We start from the raw sequence: 17444 nt of genomic DNA on the forward strand, positions 1-17444 counted from the left end.
GAGATGGTGGGACAGTGTTCTCAGAGCGACCAGCATGAGTTTGACCAAACTGCAGGAGGCAGTGGAAGACAGGAGGGCCTGGCATGCTCTGGTCCAGGGGGTCGCGAAGAGTAGGACACGACTAAACGACTAAACAACAACAAAATGCAATAAAAATGAGCTTTCCATCTCTTGCTTTGTTGGGAGTCTGCTGAAAACAGGATGAGGGCGGATCTTTTTTGAGGTGGCCGTCACCAAAATAATAATGATTTGCCTTCGTATGAAGCCCATTTCGAGCACTCCTCCAGAGAAAGGGAAGGTGGACGCAGAGTTTTCAGATAGCCGAGAGCAGTCACATCCAACTCACAAGAGACTGTGATCTACTCCCAGTATAAAAATTCTGGAAGTGATCTAACCATGAAGGGAGGGCTGGGAAGCTAAAGTTGTTGGCCTTTTTTGGGGGGTGAAGCCTTGGCATCTGACGGGAGGACGTTCTACAGGGCGGGCGCCACCACCAAGAAGGCCCTCTGTCTGGTTCCCTGTAACCTCACTTCTCGCAGGAACCTCCAGAAGGCCCTCGGCACTGGACTTCAGTGCCTGGGCAGAACAATGGGGGTGGAGACGCTCCTTCAGATCTACTGGGCCGAGGCCATTTAGGGCTTTCAAGGTCAGCACCAACACTTTGAATTGTGCTCGGAAATGTCCTGGGAGCCAGTGTAGGTCTTTCAAGACCGGTGTTATGTGGTCCCAGTCACCAGTCTAGCTGCCTCATTCTGGATTAGTTGTAGTTTCCAGGTCGCCTTCAAAGGCGGCCCCACATAGAGCACATTGCAGTAGTCCAAGCGAGAGATAACCAGAGCATGCGCCACTCTGGCGAGACAATACTCTGGCCCCTGCTTGGAAGGAGATGCAGGACAGTCACATAACAGGATGCTGATGGGGCTGTAGGGACAGACTCTGTGGAAATCCATGGTGCTTTATATTTACTGAAGGAGCGTCTCCACCCCCATCGTTCAGCCCGGACACTGAGGTCCAGATCTGAGGGCCTTCTGGCAGTTCCCTCCCTGCGAGAAGCCAAGTTACAGGGAACCAGGCAGCGGGCCTTCTCGGTGGTGGCACCCGCCCTGTGGAACACCCTCCTACCAGACGTCAAAGAGAAAAACAACTACCAGACTTTTAGAAGACATCTGAAGGCAGCCCTGTTTAGGGAAGCTTCTAATGTTTGATGCATTACGGTATTTTAATATTTTTTTGGAAGCCGCCCAGAGTGGCTGGGGAAGCCCAGCCAGATGGGCGGGGTATAAATAACAAATTGTTGTTATTATTATTATTATTGACCCCTCTCTCTCCTGCCCCCTTTCCCCGCTTTTCTGCCCTCAGCTAATGCAGCAACAGGCAGCTCTTGTTGCCACGCACTCCGCCTACCTCAACCCCATGGCGACGATGGCCGCCGTGCAACTGCAGCAAATGGCCACCATCAACCCCAACGGCCTCATTGCCACCCCCATCACCCCCATCACAACCTCCTCAGGTAAGGGGGGGGGCAAGGAGGCCCAGCCAGGAAATGGGGGGGGGCGTGGGCTCTGCCTCCCTCACAGGGCACACAAACGCACGATTGGCACCATGACCAACCAGGGTTTTCTGGAAGGCATCCGAAATGTTTCCCACTCCCAATATGTGCTGTTTTTTCCTGGGAGAAAAAGTGGGGGGGGGGATTCACCAAGAAGTTTGTTTGTTTCCTTGTTTGTCTGTTTGTTTGTTTGTTTGTTTGTTTGTTTGTTTGTTGTGGTCCAAGTCACAGTGCCACTCCCCCGGGCAGTGGCTAAATTTAAGACGTGATTAATAAACTCAAGCAGACAATGATCTGCATTGGAAATGGCCACAACTTTACTGATTACAGATATAGGTGGATTTTTGGCTCAGGCGTAGCCATTCCAGCCCCCCAGACAAAAAAAATATATTAATTACCGTATTTTTCGCTCCATAAGACACACCTGACCATAAGCCGCACCTAGTTTTTAGAGGGGGAATGCAAGAAAAAATATATTCTGGGATGCATGCAGGCTCTGCTTAGCGCTCCCTTACATGAGCCACACGGATCGTGTGTGTGGCGCTTGCAGGCTTTTCCCCGACGGGCTGCCCTCGGCCCTCCTCGGGGGAAAGCCCCCAAAAGCTGCAAACATGCTCCGCACGGCTCTTTAAAGGGAGCGCAGCTCTTGCGGGCTTTTCCGGGAGGTGGGGGAAGGGACAGAGGGCAGCCCCTTTGTCCCTTCCCCCGCCTCCTGCAAAAGCCATTGATAGCCCCGCGAAGCCTCCTCAGCGCAGCGGGATGAAGGCTCCCCGTGGTGTGAAGAGGCTTCGTGCGGCTAAGCTAGGACAGCGCAGCGATCCCTCTCGCTGTTCTGGCTTCTGGGATAGCTGCGCAGCCTGCATTTGCTCCATAAGACGCACACACATTTCCCCTTACTTTTTAGGAGGGAAAAGTGCGTCTTATAGAGCGAAAAACATGGTATTTGATTTTTAAAAGGGAATTCAGTTCCCCTGACTTCCTGCTCAAACCTCCACTCACATATCCACTCACAACCTTCTTGTTATTAAGAAGGAAAGTTCAAATGGGGGTAGTCAGAGCTCATCTTAAGATCGGGCTATGAGAAGAAACCTGGGCACAATTCAACCAGAGTCCAAAATAGGAGGGGGTCCCGGTTTGTTCTTTTTCCAAATCCAGCTTCCGGTCCTTATGACACCCTTGAAACTTGGTGAGCAGTGAAATTCTAGCCAGAATAGTTTATGCAAAGCAGCCGAAAATACGCACAATGTATTATGCAAAGCCTGGCACCGTTTATTCCCACTGAGTCTTTGCACGCGGATCTGACAGCCTGAGATGCTTAGAGGAGTAAACTTTGGCGCATGTGTGATTTCAAGAAGGGCAGAGCTATGGAGTTTATGGAGACGAGCGGCTCCGCCACGGAGGCCTGGTGAGGTTTCTGGTGCCCCGCCAACCTTCCGCTGCCTTCTTCCAACAGGGACCAGCACGCCACCTGCCATTGCCGCCACGCCAGTGTCTGCCATCCCGGCCACCCTCAGCGTCAACGGCTACAGCCCCGTTCCCACGCAGAGCACGGGGCAGCCGGCCTCCGAGGCCATCTACACAAACGGCGTCCACCCATACCCAGGTATCTGAGGCTTCCCGGGGTCTCCATCTCCCTCTGATCACACAAACCCCGTCCCCCGTTTTTCGGTCTTTCTTTCCTGGACACCCAAGTCCTTGAGACCACCTAGATCTACACGCACACGCACACACAAATGCACACACAAATGCACCCCTGTAATCCTATATTAGGGACGCGGGTGGTGCTGTGGGTTAAACTACAGAGCCTAGGGCTTGCCAACCCACAGGTTGAGAACTGCTGCTCTAAGTTGTAGACCTTTCACCTGAATCACCAGGGCTCCTCTGGTACGCTTATTAGCTGTCAGAGTATCTAGTGATGGAGCCTCCATGTACAGGAGCAGGATTCTGCACTGTGGGCAGACAAGCGTGGAGGGAAATTGCTTCATGTCCCACTGGAGGGTTACCTGGGCTCCAGATCTGATGGCTGCCGGAGCTTGAGGAATCTGAAATAGCATTGGCTGTGTTTACCGTATTTTTCACCCCATAGGACACACCGGCCCATAGGACGCACCCAGTTTTTTTTGGGGGGGGATTATTTTCCCCCAGGTGCGCTGCGCTAATCCCAAAGCTTGGGGCGTGCTGAGCTCAGCGCGCCCCAAGCTTCTGGGTGCAGGCAACCTCTCCGCTAGCCCTGGGAGAGCTGGGTCTCCCACGGCTAGCGGATAGCTGCCTGAAGCCTGGAGAGTGAGAGGGGTCGGTGCACACCGACCCCCCTCGCTCTCCAGGCTTCAGCGGAAGCCTGCATTCACCCCATAGGACACACACACATTTCCCCTTCATTTTTGGAGGGGAAAAAGTGCGTCCTATAGGGCGAAAAATACGGTACACATAACACTCAGCTGCCGTTTGCTTTAACCATGGTTTGCCTAAGAAGCCTCGAGTTGTGTCCCAGATGGCACTGCTCATTTCTGCAGAGCGTGGCTCCCTGCCCCAGATATAGAGCCTGGGACCAGGCAGCCAAAGAAAAGGATGGTTGGATTCCGACGCAATGCTAAACCGCAGCTTTAAAAAACCGTACAACACGATACGATACAATAATTTTTATTGTCAGTGTCCCATACAGAACAATGAAATTGAAAAAAACTACATCAGACATTCAAAAACTAACAAGCCTGCTATCCCAGCTATCCCAGCCTGGTTAGCCCCCTTAAAACTCTGATACCCCAGAATTAAATACAATATACTCCCACAGAGACTACCTTACACTGCGTTTAAAACCAAAATCGCATTTGGATAAACACTGTTTCTCAGGCGGCTAGTCCTGGTCTTTATAATAATAGTAATAATAATAATTTATTATTTATACCCCACCCATCTGGCTAGGCTTCCCTGGCCACTCTGGGCGGCTTAGAACAAAATATTAAAATACTGTAATACACCAGACATACTGTAATACATCAAACCCTTTACCTTCTTCCAGAAGGCAGAAGCTGAAAGAGATCATTTCCGGGGTGCGCACTATCCTGCACTATCTCTGCAGCTTTCCTATGGCACCTGGAAGCATAGATTTGATCCAAGGTGGGAAGAGGGCACCCAATTATTCAGCAACAAACCATGGCTGCACGATGTGGTTGGTTCTTAGGAAACAAAACCAGGACTGGCATGCCGACTTGGAGATTTTGTTTTGCTTTGTGTGTGTGAAGCAGGCCATTATCGTCTCATAAATGCGCACTCTTTCCTCTTCGTCCCCTGACACAGCACAGAGCCCAGCAGCCCCCGTGGACCCATTGCAGCAGGCGTACGCTGGGATGCAACACTATACAGGTATGGGGTGGGGAATGGGCATCTATAGGATTCTGGGACCATATATCTCCTTTTGCCAAGGCCTCGTTGCCCAGGCAACACCAGAGACCTGGTCCCTGCTCTATGGCCAAGATGGCGCCAGGGATGTTGGCTCATTGGCTTTCCCAGAATGCCACATCTATTACGTCGGGGATGGGGAATGTCTCTGGCGCTCCACAGGCTAGTGGCGCTCAGGAACTGCGGGGTTTGTGGTCCAGCGAGATCTGGGAAGGGTCCAGAGAGGAGAGAGGAATTTGGTTTGGTTCGCAAAGCTCCCTCATGCCTACTTCTTGGAATAATGATGGGAACTGAAACACAGCTGTCCTTCAAAGTTTGCACCGCTTCAAATTTTACCATGCAGTTCTCCAAACACAACCCCCCCCCCCCAGCACATTAGAGGAAAGTGCATGTTTTTCAAAAAAAATATACCATATTTTTCCATCTGTAAGACGCCCCCATGTATAAGATGCCCCCTATTTTGGGGGACTCAGATTTAAGAAAATGGAGGGAAAGATATCTATGTATAAGACGCTCCCCCCTAATTTTTCACATTATTTTTTAGGGGGAAAACCTCGTCTTATACACAGAAAAATACAGTATATGCATGTATTGGTGAAAACCACATGCAGAAATTCTCCCAAGAATGGGGTAAACTGCTGGTTTTTTAAAAATGTGTGTTAAGGATACCTGTATGTAAAAATGTGTACCTTAGGATAAAATGCTGGCAAGCAAAAAAATGGTTCAGAAATACACAAGATTAGGAACGCTGGTGGTTTTGTCCATTCCTAGAAGGGCACAGTGCCCGCTCTGCGCCTTAAGCCTTTCTGCCTGGGCAGTGCCCGCAACGTGTTCTTCCGCGGGTTGGGCAACACTGCAGGCCTGTCGCTCTCTCTCTGCCCGTTGCTCGGCCAATGTGAGGAGCTTAGGCTTCACTCTGCCCCGCTTGCCCCCACAGCCGCCTACCCTGCTGCCTACGGACTGGTCAGCCCGGCCTTCCCGCAACAGCCAGCCACCATCATCGCCCAGCAGCCGCCTCCACAACAGCAGCAGCAGCAACAGCGGGAAGGTAGGTGGGTCACCAAGCCCCTTTCCCCACCCACCCCACAGCTGCCGTTGACTTGTAGTCATTATTTCCATTGGAACATTCTGGAATCCGGTCCGCCGCTTCCTCAGCGGAGGTCCTGAGGCACCGGCAATGTCTCGCTTTCGATACGATAATCTTCATTGTCATTGTCCCATACAGAACAACGAAATTGAAAAAATCTACATCAGACATTCAAAAATCAATAAGCCTGCTATCCCAGCTATCCCAGCCTGGTTAGCCCCCTAAAAACTCTGGTACCCGACAATTAAATACAATATACTCCCATAGAGAGTCCTTAGGTAAAGGTAAAGGGACCCCTGACCATTAGGTCCAGTCATGGCCGACTCTGGGGTTGCGGCGCTCATCTCGCTTTACTGGCCGAGGGAGCCGGCGTACAGCTTCTGGGTCATGTGGCCAGCATGACTGAGCCGCTTCTGGCGAACCAGAGCAGCGCATGGAAACGCCGTTTACCTTCCCACCAGAGTGGTACCTATTTATCTATTTGCATTTTGACGTGCTTTCAAACTGCTAGGTTGGCAGGAGCAGGGACCGAGCAACAGGATTTCACCCCGTCGTGCGGATTCGAACCGCCAACCTTCTGATCAGCAAGTCCTAGGCTCTGTGGTTTAACCCACAGTGCCACCCGTGTCCCAGAGACTCCTTACACTGCATTTAAAACCAAAATCGCATTTGGATAGAAACTGTTTCTCAGGCGGCTAGTCCTGCTCTTTATAACCCTGTACCTCCTTCCATCTAAATGTTACGGGGTGTGTGGATTGCACAGCCAGCTCCCTCTGTGTTCCAGCATGTTCTCAACAAACAATTCTCTCTCTCTCCTCCCTCCCTCCCGCCTTACTTTATCCCGAAACATGGCCGTCCTCTCCCAGGTCCCGAGGGCTGTAACATCTTCATCTACCACCTGCCGCAGGAGTTCACAGACTCCGAGATCTTGCAGATGTTCCTTCCCTTCGGAAACGTCATCTCCGCCAAAGTCTTTGTGGACCGGGCCACCAATCAGAGCAAATGTTTCGGTAGGGATAGCCCAGCAGGGTTCTGGGGGGAGAGAATAGGGTCCCCTAAATCATGGGGGACCGCAATCCGCAGAGGCTAAAAACCTCGCACTCGGCACGCAGAGAGAGAAACATCCCCCCAGCGTGCCTTCTTCACCTCCCTCATAGGGACTATCAACTTAAACCTTTGCTTTAGAAACCAAACCAAGCAAGGGGTGGGTTCTACGGAGGGGGGGACGGTCTCCGTCTGCATGCTGTGAGGTCACAGCAGGCCCTCGCCTACCCCATCCTCCCTTCTCCTTGTCCGTTTCCCCTCTGCCTTTTGCAGGATTCGTAAGTTTTGACAATCCTGCCAGCGCTCAGGCTGCCATCCAGGCCATGAACGGTTTCCAGATTGGGATGAAGCGTCTCAAAGTCCAGCTCAAGAGGCCTAAAGACGCCAACCGGCCCTACTGAACCGGCTGCCCATCAGGTGGGTGCCCCCCCTTCCAAAGCGAGGGAGATTAGGAGACACCGCTGGAGCAGATGGGCATATCGGGCATCATTGGAGGGTTGGAGGGAGGGCACCACCGCGCCTCAACACCTGACCCCCGCACCCCGGAAGTCCCTCGAAATGCATTGATTGGCCGGTTGCAAGGATCCGAGAGGGAAATTGCAGCGTGAAATCTCTTCCGAGAAAGCTTGTTTTCCTTAACTCCTGGCCCATTGACCCCAACGCCTTCCTGGTGGAGTAGCCTCTGCCCGTTCTGTGAGAGACATGTTGATGCAGGACCCAACAGGCCCAGAGAGCTCAAAATGCAAAATATCTCTCTTTACACAATTGCACCAGTTGCTGCAAGCCCATGTTGCAATCCGCTGTCATGTTTTGGCTGGGGGAGTGGGGGTTTTGCCCTAGTCTGCAGGAGAGCACCAAGACTTGGGGAGAGGAACCTGCGACCTCCAGAGACAGCCGGGCTACAACTTCCATCACCATCCCTGCCCATTGGGGGGGCCACGCTGGCCGCTGGGGCTGTTGGGAGTTGTAGTCCAGCAACATCTGAGTTTGGGGGCCACAGATTGCTCCTTCGCTGTGCTGTATGTTCTGGCTGACATTATTCTGCACAGTGTCCACCCAGCCACTAGGGGGCGACACAGTCCTGGTCATATTTTTTTTGGGGGGGTGGAAGATGTTTCAAGGTGGAGGGGGCAGAGAAGGCAATCTTTAAATCTATGTTCAACCAGTTCTAAATACGAAGAGAGCAGGGTGACGTTCAGCCAGCCTTAGCAGAGCAGAGTTGGCAAGATCTCAAATTAAGCATTTGTGCTCTTGCATTTGAGAGTAAGGGGTAGCCTGGACAAGTGTGGGGGCACTGGGGGGGGCAGCAGCAGAAACAGCTAACAGTGCTGAAGAGGCTGTCGCCAGAGCCATCTTTATTTACCCAGAATGCCTCTGGTGATACTTCTCTTTGCCTCGCTGTGGCTGAGCTCTGCACCTTTGCAAAGGTTTGCAATTTTCGGGAAAGAGGTCAGCGCTGGCCACAGGGTGCCTTCTCTGAGGCTGCTGGGCCTGCTGCTGCTGTTGTGATTCTGCACGAGTCCCTGGTCTGGGCACCAGGTCTAGGGATCCCAGGGTGACAGGGCACCCACACACAAAAAAGAATCGTGGGTGTTTAGCACCCGCAGTGCAGGACTGTGACGCGACTTCTGGTTCCTACCAGACAACGTTGGAGACCCTGGCAGCCCTCGGAAGTGCCGTGACGCCATGATGTCATGTTATGTCACCATTGGGCACCCATAACCTGGGGCTCAAGTCAGCGCCCCTAAGAGAGACCACGCACAGCCTCCTCTAAAGGCATCAAGAGCAATTGGACAGTCCAATCCCAGCCGTTGCGGATGTATATTTTAGGGTGGAGGCTCAATAGAGACCTGCATGTGAGGAGGGTTCGGGGAGAGAGGACAGGACTCACTAGTGTCTAGGTGTGGCATGACATCCACCCCCATCGTTCAGCCCGGACACTGAGGTCCAGCTCCGAGGGTCTTCTGGCCGTTCCCTCATTGCGAGAAGCAAAGCTACAGGGAACCAGGTATAGGGCCTTCCCGGTGGTGGCGCCTGCCCTGTGGAACACCCTCCCATCAGATGTCAAGGAAATAAACAACTATCTGATGGTTAGAAGACATCTGAAGGCAGCCCTGCTTAGGGAAGCTTTTAATGTGTGACATTTTAATGTATTTTTAATCTTTGTTGGAAGCCGCCCAGAGTGGCTGGGGAAACCCAGCCAGATGGGCGGGGTACAAATAAAAAAATAATATTATTAGAACCTGTCACACCATGCCTTTGCTCTCGTTCACATTTCCCCACCTACAGATAAATCTCTCCAGGTGTGAAGCTTCTTTGTCAGGTGTGACAGGTGGGGGTTTCCCTGTTTTGCAGGGCATCGCCCCAGGTGACCCTTCTGGGTGGTTGTTTTCAAATCAAGGAAATCTTGTGAGCACGCGTGTTTTCTCCCCCTGGTATGTTTAAATTTCAGAAGTCAGTTCTGGGATGTTGTCTCCTCCAACACCCACCCTCAATCAGTTATGGCCCACTTTCCATTCTGGAGTGTTACAAATTCATTCTTTTTAACCCAAGGAATTGGCAAAAAGTTCAACAGAGGCTTTGGTAAGCTGGATTGCAGACAGCCATCTTGGCCTAGTTGCCCAGGGCAAGTAAGGATCATCTCCAGTGGTTGGGTTTCAGAATACAGTGGTGTCTCGCAAGACGAAATGAATCTGTTCCGCGATTCTCTTCGTCTAGCGGTTTTTTCGTCTTGCGAAGCAAGCCCATTGACGGCTTAGCGGATTAGCGCTATTAGCGGCTTAGCGGATAAGCGGCTTAGCGGCTTAGAAAAAGGGCGGGAAAGGGGGGGAAATCCGCAGGAACTCGCAAGACATTTTCGTCTTGCGAAGCAAGCCCATAGGAAATTCGTTTTGCGAAGCGCCTCTAAAACGGAAAACTCTTTCGTCTAGCAAGTTTTCCGTCTTGCGAGGCATTCGTCTTGCGGGGCACCACTGTACTGTCAGAAACGAGTTTGGACAGGTGGGGATCATTTTTTCGTTTAGTTTTTTTTAAGGGAACAAACAAAGATTAAAAACATTTGTAGATCTGTTTGCCAGGCAGCTTGATGAAATTGAGAAAGGTGCAGTGGAAAAGAACATTATTTTTTGAATAGTGGATTTGTATAATTAGTCATATTAGATTGTGCCTCGCCACCAGTCTCACTTAAGGACCATTGTCAGTTGTGGGTTGTGCTTTGGGGTTTTTTTAAGCCAAGGGGGGGGGGGGAGTCTAATCTCCCTTGCAGGGACTGGGACTGGTTCCCCCACACCTGTCCTAAAAGAATCAAGGGACAATTTTTCTTTAAAAATGAAAGTTGTGACAACGCATTTCGTACATTTTCTTCCCAATGCATGCTGGGAGTTTACAAGTGACAAGAGTCGAAACCTCCCTGTCTCGTGTCTTCTTTCCATGTGTCAGTAAGCAGTGTCGTTTTCCTTTGACTAAATGTCCTTTTTATTTTATTTTTTAGAAAACCCTTTTCTTATCGGTGAAGTTGCAAAAAAACAAATTTAAAGAACCGTTCGTTTTTCCACGCGCGCACACACACACACAAAAACAAACAAAAAGAAAACCAAATTCCCGTTTTTTTTCTTTGCTGCTCGAAACCACACCCACCCCCTCCCTCCCCCCTCCCTCCGACAGGGTGTTGCAATCATATCTTGAGACGACTCTGTTGCTAAGCCAACCCCTTCGCCTGTCGCGAGAGACGTAGCTCCGCCCCCCCTTGTAAGTTGCATCCTCTGGAATGAACAAAAGAAAAGTGATTGTTATTATTATTCTTTATTATTTGGAAAGAACAAACAAACAAAAACGTCATGTGATCCGAGCTGCACTCTTTTTGCATGACGTCTGCGTGGTTTAGCGTTTACTGGATGTGCCGTGAGTTTCTGGAACGTAGTTTTCGTTTGGTGAACTTATCTCCCCCTCCCTCCTTTCCCCCCCTCCCTATGCCTCCCCATGCACAGCAAGACCCCCTCCACCACACACACACACACACACACACACACACGGCCCCCTGCACCCACACGTCCCCCCGTCTCTGCCCCCAAACTCCAAAAAGAGAGTCTCAATTCGATTTTGAACTGGGCACCACCTCTGCCCCTTCCATCCCTTAATACTCCAAGCTGCCCCACCTGAGAACACTGCCTCACCCTCCAATTTACCTGTATTTGGTTTCGGTCACCTTTTCTACCGCTGTCGTCACCATATCGCTGTGGCCTGTTCTTTTCTATGATTTTCTTGCCTGTGCTGTGTGTGTTTTGTTTTGTTTTGTTTTGGTTTTTTTTTGCCTGTCTGTACGGTTGTTTCTTAATCTCTCAGACGCATTTGGCTGGTGGCTCTGTGCAATTGGTTTGTGCTTTTTGTTCTGCGGGCGAATGTAAAAAAAATAAAAATTAAAAAGTTTTCCTTTCCTCTCCCACCCACTCCCTGATCCTGTCTCTCTCTCCCCCCCCCAAAAAAAACCCCACCTTCCACCTTTGCTACATGGGGTCTCAGGCGCACTCGACACACATTTTGTACCTGTAAACTGGTCCACCGGACCAGATCCCAACCTTCCCACCCAGGGGTGTGTAAATTGGATAGGAAGGTGGGGCCACACAGCTGTCAATTGCAGTGACATCCAAGGCAACAGGCTGACCAAATACAATGATACGATATCAATATACACTCTTTATATAATATGAAATATATGAAATCCATTAAGAGTGCATATTTTGTGACTTTCAGAGATTCATAAGTTTTCTGTTTATGTGATTTCATATCACCGAATTTTTCGCTCTATAGGACTCACCTGACCATAGGACACACCTTGTTTTAGAGGGGGAGAACAAGAAAAAAAAATTCTCTCCCTCTCTGCTCAGCGCCCCTTCAGCGAAGCGGCAGGAGAAATGGAGCCCCTTCCATTTCTCCTCCCGCTTCGCTGAAGGGGCGCTGCGCAGAGAGGGAAAACTTTGCAGTGCCTCTCCAGCGAAGCGAAGCCAGGAGAGCAAGAGGAATCAGTGCACACCGACCCCTCTCGCTCTCCAGGCTTCAGCAAAAGCAACGCGAAGCCTCCGGAGTGCGGCGGAAGCGCTCCCGCTGCGCTTCGGAGGCTTCGCGTTGCTTTTGCTGAAGCCATGGAGCCTGCATTCGCTCCATAAGATGCACACACATTTCCCCTTAATTTTTGAAGGGGGGAAAGTGTGTCTTATAGAGAGAAAAATACGGTATATAAAGAGTGTATATTGATATCGTATCATTGAAATCCATTAAGAATGCATATTTTGTGACTTTCAGAGATTCATAAGTTTTCTGTTTATGTGATTTCATATATTTCATATTATACAAAGAGTGTATATTGATATCGTCTCATTGTATTTGGTCATCCTGTTGCCTTCAATGTTACTGACTATTGTTTGCAACACAGGGGTTAAATTGTTTGGTTAATCGCAGTGACATTACAAGACGCTGCATTTTGAAGCGTTTTGTTGGGACTGCAAAGCATAGCACAGAGCTACGTGGAAGCAAAGAAACCGCACCCTGTATTTTGGCCGCCTGCAATCTGAACAGGAACATTCTGCTCACCAACTGACAAACAGGGTTCAATCCTGCCAGCTGCAGGGGTCTGATTTGCCAGCGTATTGCCCACAGTGACACCAGCTGGTTGACAGGCAGGTGTGGTCTGAATAAAACCACTTTGGAGGCCAACTTGGGCACACACACCCAAGGCAGGCCAAGACTGGGTACCCTTGCCCACTGGGTTTAGGTACATAGTGCCGATTTGAGGACTGCAGAATAAGTACCGTATTTTCCGCTCCATAAGACCATAAGACTCACCTATTTTTAGAGGGGGAATGCAAGAAAAAAATATTCTTTAAAGGGAGCGCTGAGCAGAGCCTGTAGGCATCCCAGGTTCTGCTCAGCGCTCCCTTTTACAAGCCGCGAGGAGCGTGTGTGCGGCGCTTGCAGGCTCTTGGGGGCTTTTCCGGGAGGTGTGGGAAGGGACTGAGGGGCTAAGCCAGAAGCTAGAACAGCGAGAGGGAGCGCTGCGCAGCGATCCCTCTTGCTGTTCTGGCTTCTGGGATAGCCGCGCAGCCTGCATTCGCTCCATAAGATGCACACACATTTCCCCTTACTTTCCAGGAGGGGAAAAATGCATCTTATAGAGCGAAAAATACGGTACCCAGTGAAACAGGTCAGGAGCTGTTCCCATCACAAACAAGGGTTTTGCAGGAGGGCTTGCAACCCTAGTGATTTGGAGCACAGGTCTGAGAACAGCAGAAAAAGGGGGGTTGCATCATATTCCACAAGTTCGTGCCCCTCCCCAAATTGCATACATTAGTTTGGGGCAAAGGGAACAGACACAAGTCAACACTCTTGTGTGGCAAAGGTGATTCTCTCCCCCAACCCTCCCCCCCCAAAAAAACACCCTGTGGGCTGTGCTCACAATTCACCCACCCCCTCAACACTCATGTTCCTCTTCCCCATCCTGACCCCCTTTAGACTGCCTGCCTGCCTGACCCACCGCCCTACCCCGTCTCCATCTCTTTGACCTGCTGCATGAACTTCTTTCTCTCCCCCCTGGCCCCCTATTATTCATCACTCCCTTCTGCAAACCTATTGGGTACCACTGCCATACATCCATCCCGGAGATTCCTGATTGGCTGTTCCACGGCAACCGTTGCCGCCTGCGGAATCTCACATCCCGATGTGTTGTTGTGCTTGGCCAGCCGGGCTGTTCTTGTCCATGAGAATCCCCAGCTTCCAAAAAAAGCCCTCTACCTTTTCTTTTCTCGTCGTCGTTCTTTATTGTCGTCGTGGGTTCTTCCCGTGTGTTTGCTTTCTTTCTTTTTGTCGTCGTCGTTGGTGTGTGTGTGTGTGTGTGTGTCTGTATTTCTAGTTGCTAAAAAATAAAGCATCGTGGAGTGGGGCTCGTGGCCAAGGCTGTGTGGAGGCCGGACCCCCCCAGTGATGGGCTCCACAGGGCGGCGTCTCAACGGGGGTGGGGAGCGAGGCCCATCATCCCAGTCATTTCAAACCACCAGACACGACAGACCCACCCACCCAAAAAAGGAGGGTCGTTTTCTGCTTCCACCGCTCCCATGACTGCAACATTCTTTAAAGAACTTTCTTGAGTGGATTATCGTGGCTACAACCCAGGGTTTTAAGATGGGGGGAAGCCAAAGAGAGTCAAAACCCCATAATATTTAATGCTGTATTGTTTTTAACACTTGATTGGAAGCACCCCAGAGTGGCTGGGGAAACTCAGCCAGATGGGCGGGGTATAAATATTATTATTATTATTATTATTTTAAAGCCCAAGGCAGGGGGAAAGGTAGAATAACACGAGGGTTATCTTTAAGACCAAAACAGAGTTCGGGGCAGAGGTTAAGAAAAGGGGGGAATCTTCCCTGACCACAATTTATAGGAGCCAACTGTCTCCTCCAGAGATGCAGGAGGGGTGGAATATGACAACCTGAGAGCAGGGTTCGGCCCACCACTCTCCATAAAAAGCCAAAACTCCGGAAAGTCCCCTAATGGGATCAGGTTCCTCGTCGGCTGCCATCTTGCCATTCTCCGTGGCCTTTGGAGACACGGCAAAATGGCAGAACAGAGCTAATTGGATGGTCCTAAGCGGGTGCTTTGTGCTAGAGGGGGCTCTGTCTGCTGGAATCTTGGGACGGTGTTGGCGGGGAACAGAGGGAAATTTGCCCTGCTTTGTGGGGTGGAGGCAGAGAGACAGAAAGGAGTAAGAGAGACGATCTGACTCACCATGAGCGCCATTGCCTCGTCCTGCAAATCTAACCACAGGCGTTTTTTCTGTGGCTATTCCTAAAAGGTTCTTATTACTATTATTAATATACATTTGCGGAGCGCAGACCAGCTGCCTTCACCCTGGGGGTTTTGTTGGCATTTTTGAATGCAAATCCACCCAATTCGCACCGTCCGAAATGAGACGCGAACCGAAACGCAGCAATCCTACAAAAATTCGTGCTTCTCCAAACTTTACAGTGCAAAATTCTCCAGCCGTGTCCAAAAAAAGCATATATTACTAGATAGTAGTGTGCACCAAGATGCAAACTTTAGTGTGAATCACACACAAACAAATGCATCCGATTCGTGGAAATCGCTTGCAAAGATGTGCCCGTTGTTATTCCAAACCTCGCACAACAATGTGTGCACAATGAAAAATTCACTCCCAACACGAATTTTTGCAAGGCTTTCTCTAAAAGAAATAAAGAATTTGCAAATTGCTGAGGAACACGTGGATAACTGAATTTAAGACTGGGGGAAATGAGAAAGTGATGGAGCATAATTGGTCGGATCCATCCATCCTTACTTGACCGCTCAAAATTTACTAGATGTTTTAATCGTGGCTGCGTTGTTCAGCCAGGGAAGGAATCACGACACACCCTCAAAACGAGATTTATTGACATACATCCTCTGGCACAGTCAAGGGGGGACGAGGACTCTGGAGGCCAGGGGAGCCTCTTCTGTGGCCCCCCAAGTGGGAAGGAGCTGCAGAAGACGCAGCCTATTCAAACATGGCCGCCTCACCCAGGTTGGGCAGAAATCGAGGGGAAGATTTCGATCCCAGGACTCCACGCAAACCACCCTCCTCTGTCTGCATGTCCTAGGCTTCTGGGCACCTCAGATTCTCTGTGACCCACTGGCTTTAGCTGGAAAGAAAGACGTTTAATATATATATCTCTGTTCTTTTTCTGTTGTTTGTTTCCCCTTCTCTCTCTCTTTTTCCAGGTCTGGAGCTTACTGGAGGAACAAAGCCCCCTTGATGTCTCCCCCTTCCCTCCTGCCCCCTTCCTCTCTTCCTCTGCTCTTCTTCCTCCTCGTAGATAATAGGAAAGCCACTGGCTCTCTGAGATCGAGGGGCACCGATTTCCTCACTGGCCGGAGACCCGGAAGATCCCCCTTCAGCTGCGCCAACCAAGCCCCTCTTTGAGGATGGGATGAGTGATGAGACGGGCTCACTATATATCTCTCTCTCTATATATATATCTCCCCTTCTGCCAGCCACAGGGCTTTCCCCACTCCCCACTCCATCCACTCCAATCCTTGCCCCCTCCCTCCCCCCAACCCAGCCAAGAAGAACTGCATTGTGGGAACCGAAGTCACCAAGACATGCAGCTCAAGAAAGCCCTGCTTAGAATAATAATTTAAAAAGCAAGATTCAAGGCGGAAGGAAATTTAGGACAAGGCAAGCTTGGACAGAAGAAACACCAAGACAGATGGACTCAGGACCAAACCGGAGAGGAACCCAGCCTCACCTTTGGGATCCTCAGCCCTTTTGCTCTTGCACTGTTAGGGTGCAGCAACCTAGGGACTTGGGGGGGCTAAGGAATGGGCCAATATAGGGGTTTGCGGGCAGCTTGTGGGCCTCCGATAATCCACTCTCCACCCAATTTCTTACACCAATCCAGGCAACCTCTCAGGAGGTGAGAGCTTGATTTTTTGGAACCACGCAGGCCAGTGTAAAACAACCCAAGCCCAAAGGAGCTCTGCACAAGTCGCTGCCCTGAGAGTGCCTCCTCAGGAAATCTCAGACCAGGGCCTCATACAGGGGTGCAACAAGGCAGCCTCCCCTGCAAGTAGCTTTTTTGGGAGAGGTGGGGGGTTCTGTTGGATACTTGCCGCTGCAAATATCAGCAACCTGCCCACCATTTAGGAGTGGAAACCTTTAATCATACAATGCAGATTAAATGGGTCAGTGCCGGTATTTTGCAGATACGCTGCTGTTTAAAGCCACAGGAGCACTGGTGGAAATGCAGCCGTCCTCACCCTAAAGAAACAGCCTGTCCAGACCCTCTCTCCCCACCGGGCTTTGAAAGAGCATGTCATTATATTCCCCCACCCCCAGAAACAACAACCCCAAAACCGCTCTCCCTGTTCTCTTCTCCTGGAAACTTTATCACCACCCGTCGTATCGGCGTTTGGGGTGGATGGATCAGAGCAGAAACTTATATTTTTTCATATCAAAGGGAAATGTGCCTCTCCTCCACCCCCCAAGTATCTTGGTATTGCCATTCAGGGATCCAGAAATGCTTCGAGGATGGAGGAAACCTCAAAGAGGAAGGAGGGGGTCAAAATAACCCAACAACTGGACGAGCAAACTTTTTGTTTTGAGCCTAAGATGGCATGTGAGGCTCCGGGGACCCCAGATGAAGTGATTAAGACAGAGAAACAAAAACTTGAAGGCTTTTCTGGTTGTGTTAGGAGAGGGCCTTTCTGGAGGAAGAGCCACATGCAAACCTGAAATTAAACCCGAACTCTTTTGGCCACCGTTTCCTGCCAGCTTCCCTTTGGGCAACACAGTCTGGCTGATGTAGGAGAGCGTTTCAAAGCAGG

At 50.5% G+C, this 17444-nt stretch overlaps 1 protein-coding gene across 1 annotated transcript in view; it reads left to right on the forward strand.

Annotated features, from left to right (window-relative positions):
- Window positions 1-16535, forward strand: part of CELF3 (CUGBP Elav-like family member 3) — an 83157-nt gene extending 66622 nt beyond the window's left edge. Inside the window, 7 exon segments of the mRNA XM_081841121.1 lie at window positions 1360-1510; window positions 3003-3152; window positions 4847-4912; window positions 5886-5996; window positions 6902-7045; window positions 7353-7496; window positions 15840-16535. Coding sequence (XP_081697247.1) covers window positions 1360-1510; window positions 3003-3152; window positions 4847-4912; window positions 5886-5996; window positions 6902-7045; window positions 7353-7480 — 750 coding nt within the window. The 3' untranslated portion in view covers window positions 7481-7496; window positions 15840-16535.
- Window positions 16536-17444: the final 909 nt, after the last annotated feature.

This window comes from Podarcis erhardii (genome assembly GCF_964252035.2).
Source record: "Podarcis erhardii genome assembly, chromosome: 15".
Classification (NCBI taxonomy): Eukaryota; Metazoa; Chordata; class Lepidosauria; order Squamata; family Lacertidae; genus Podarcis; species Podarcis erhardii.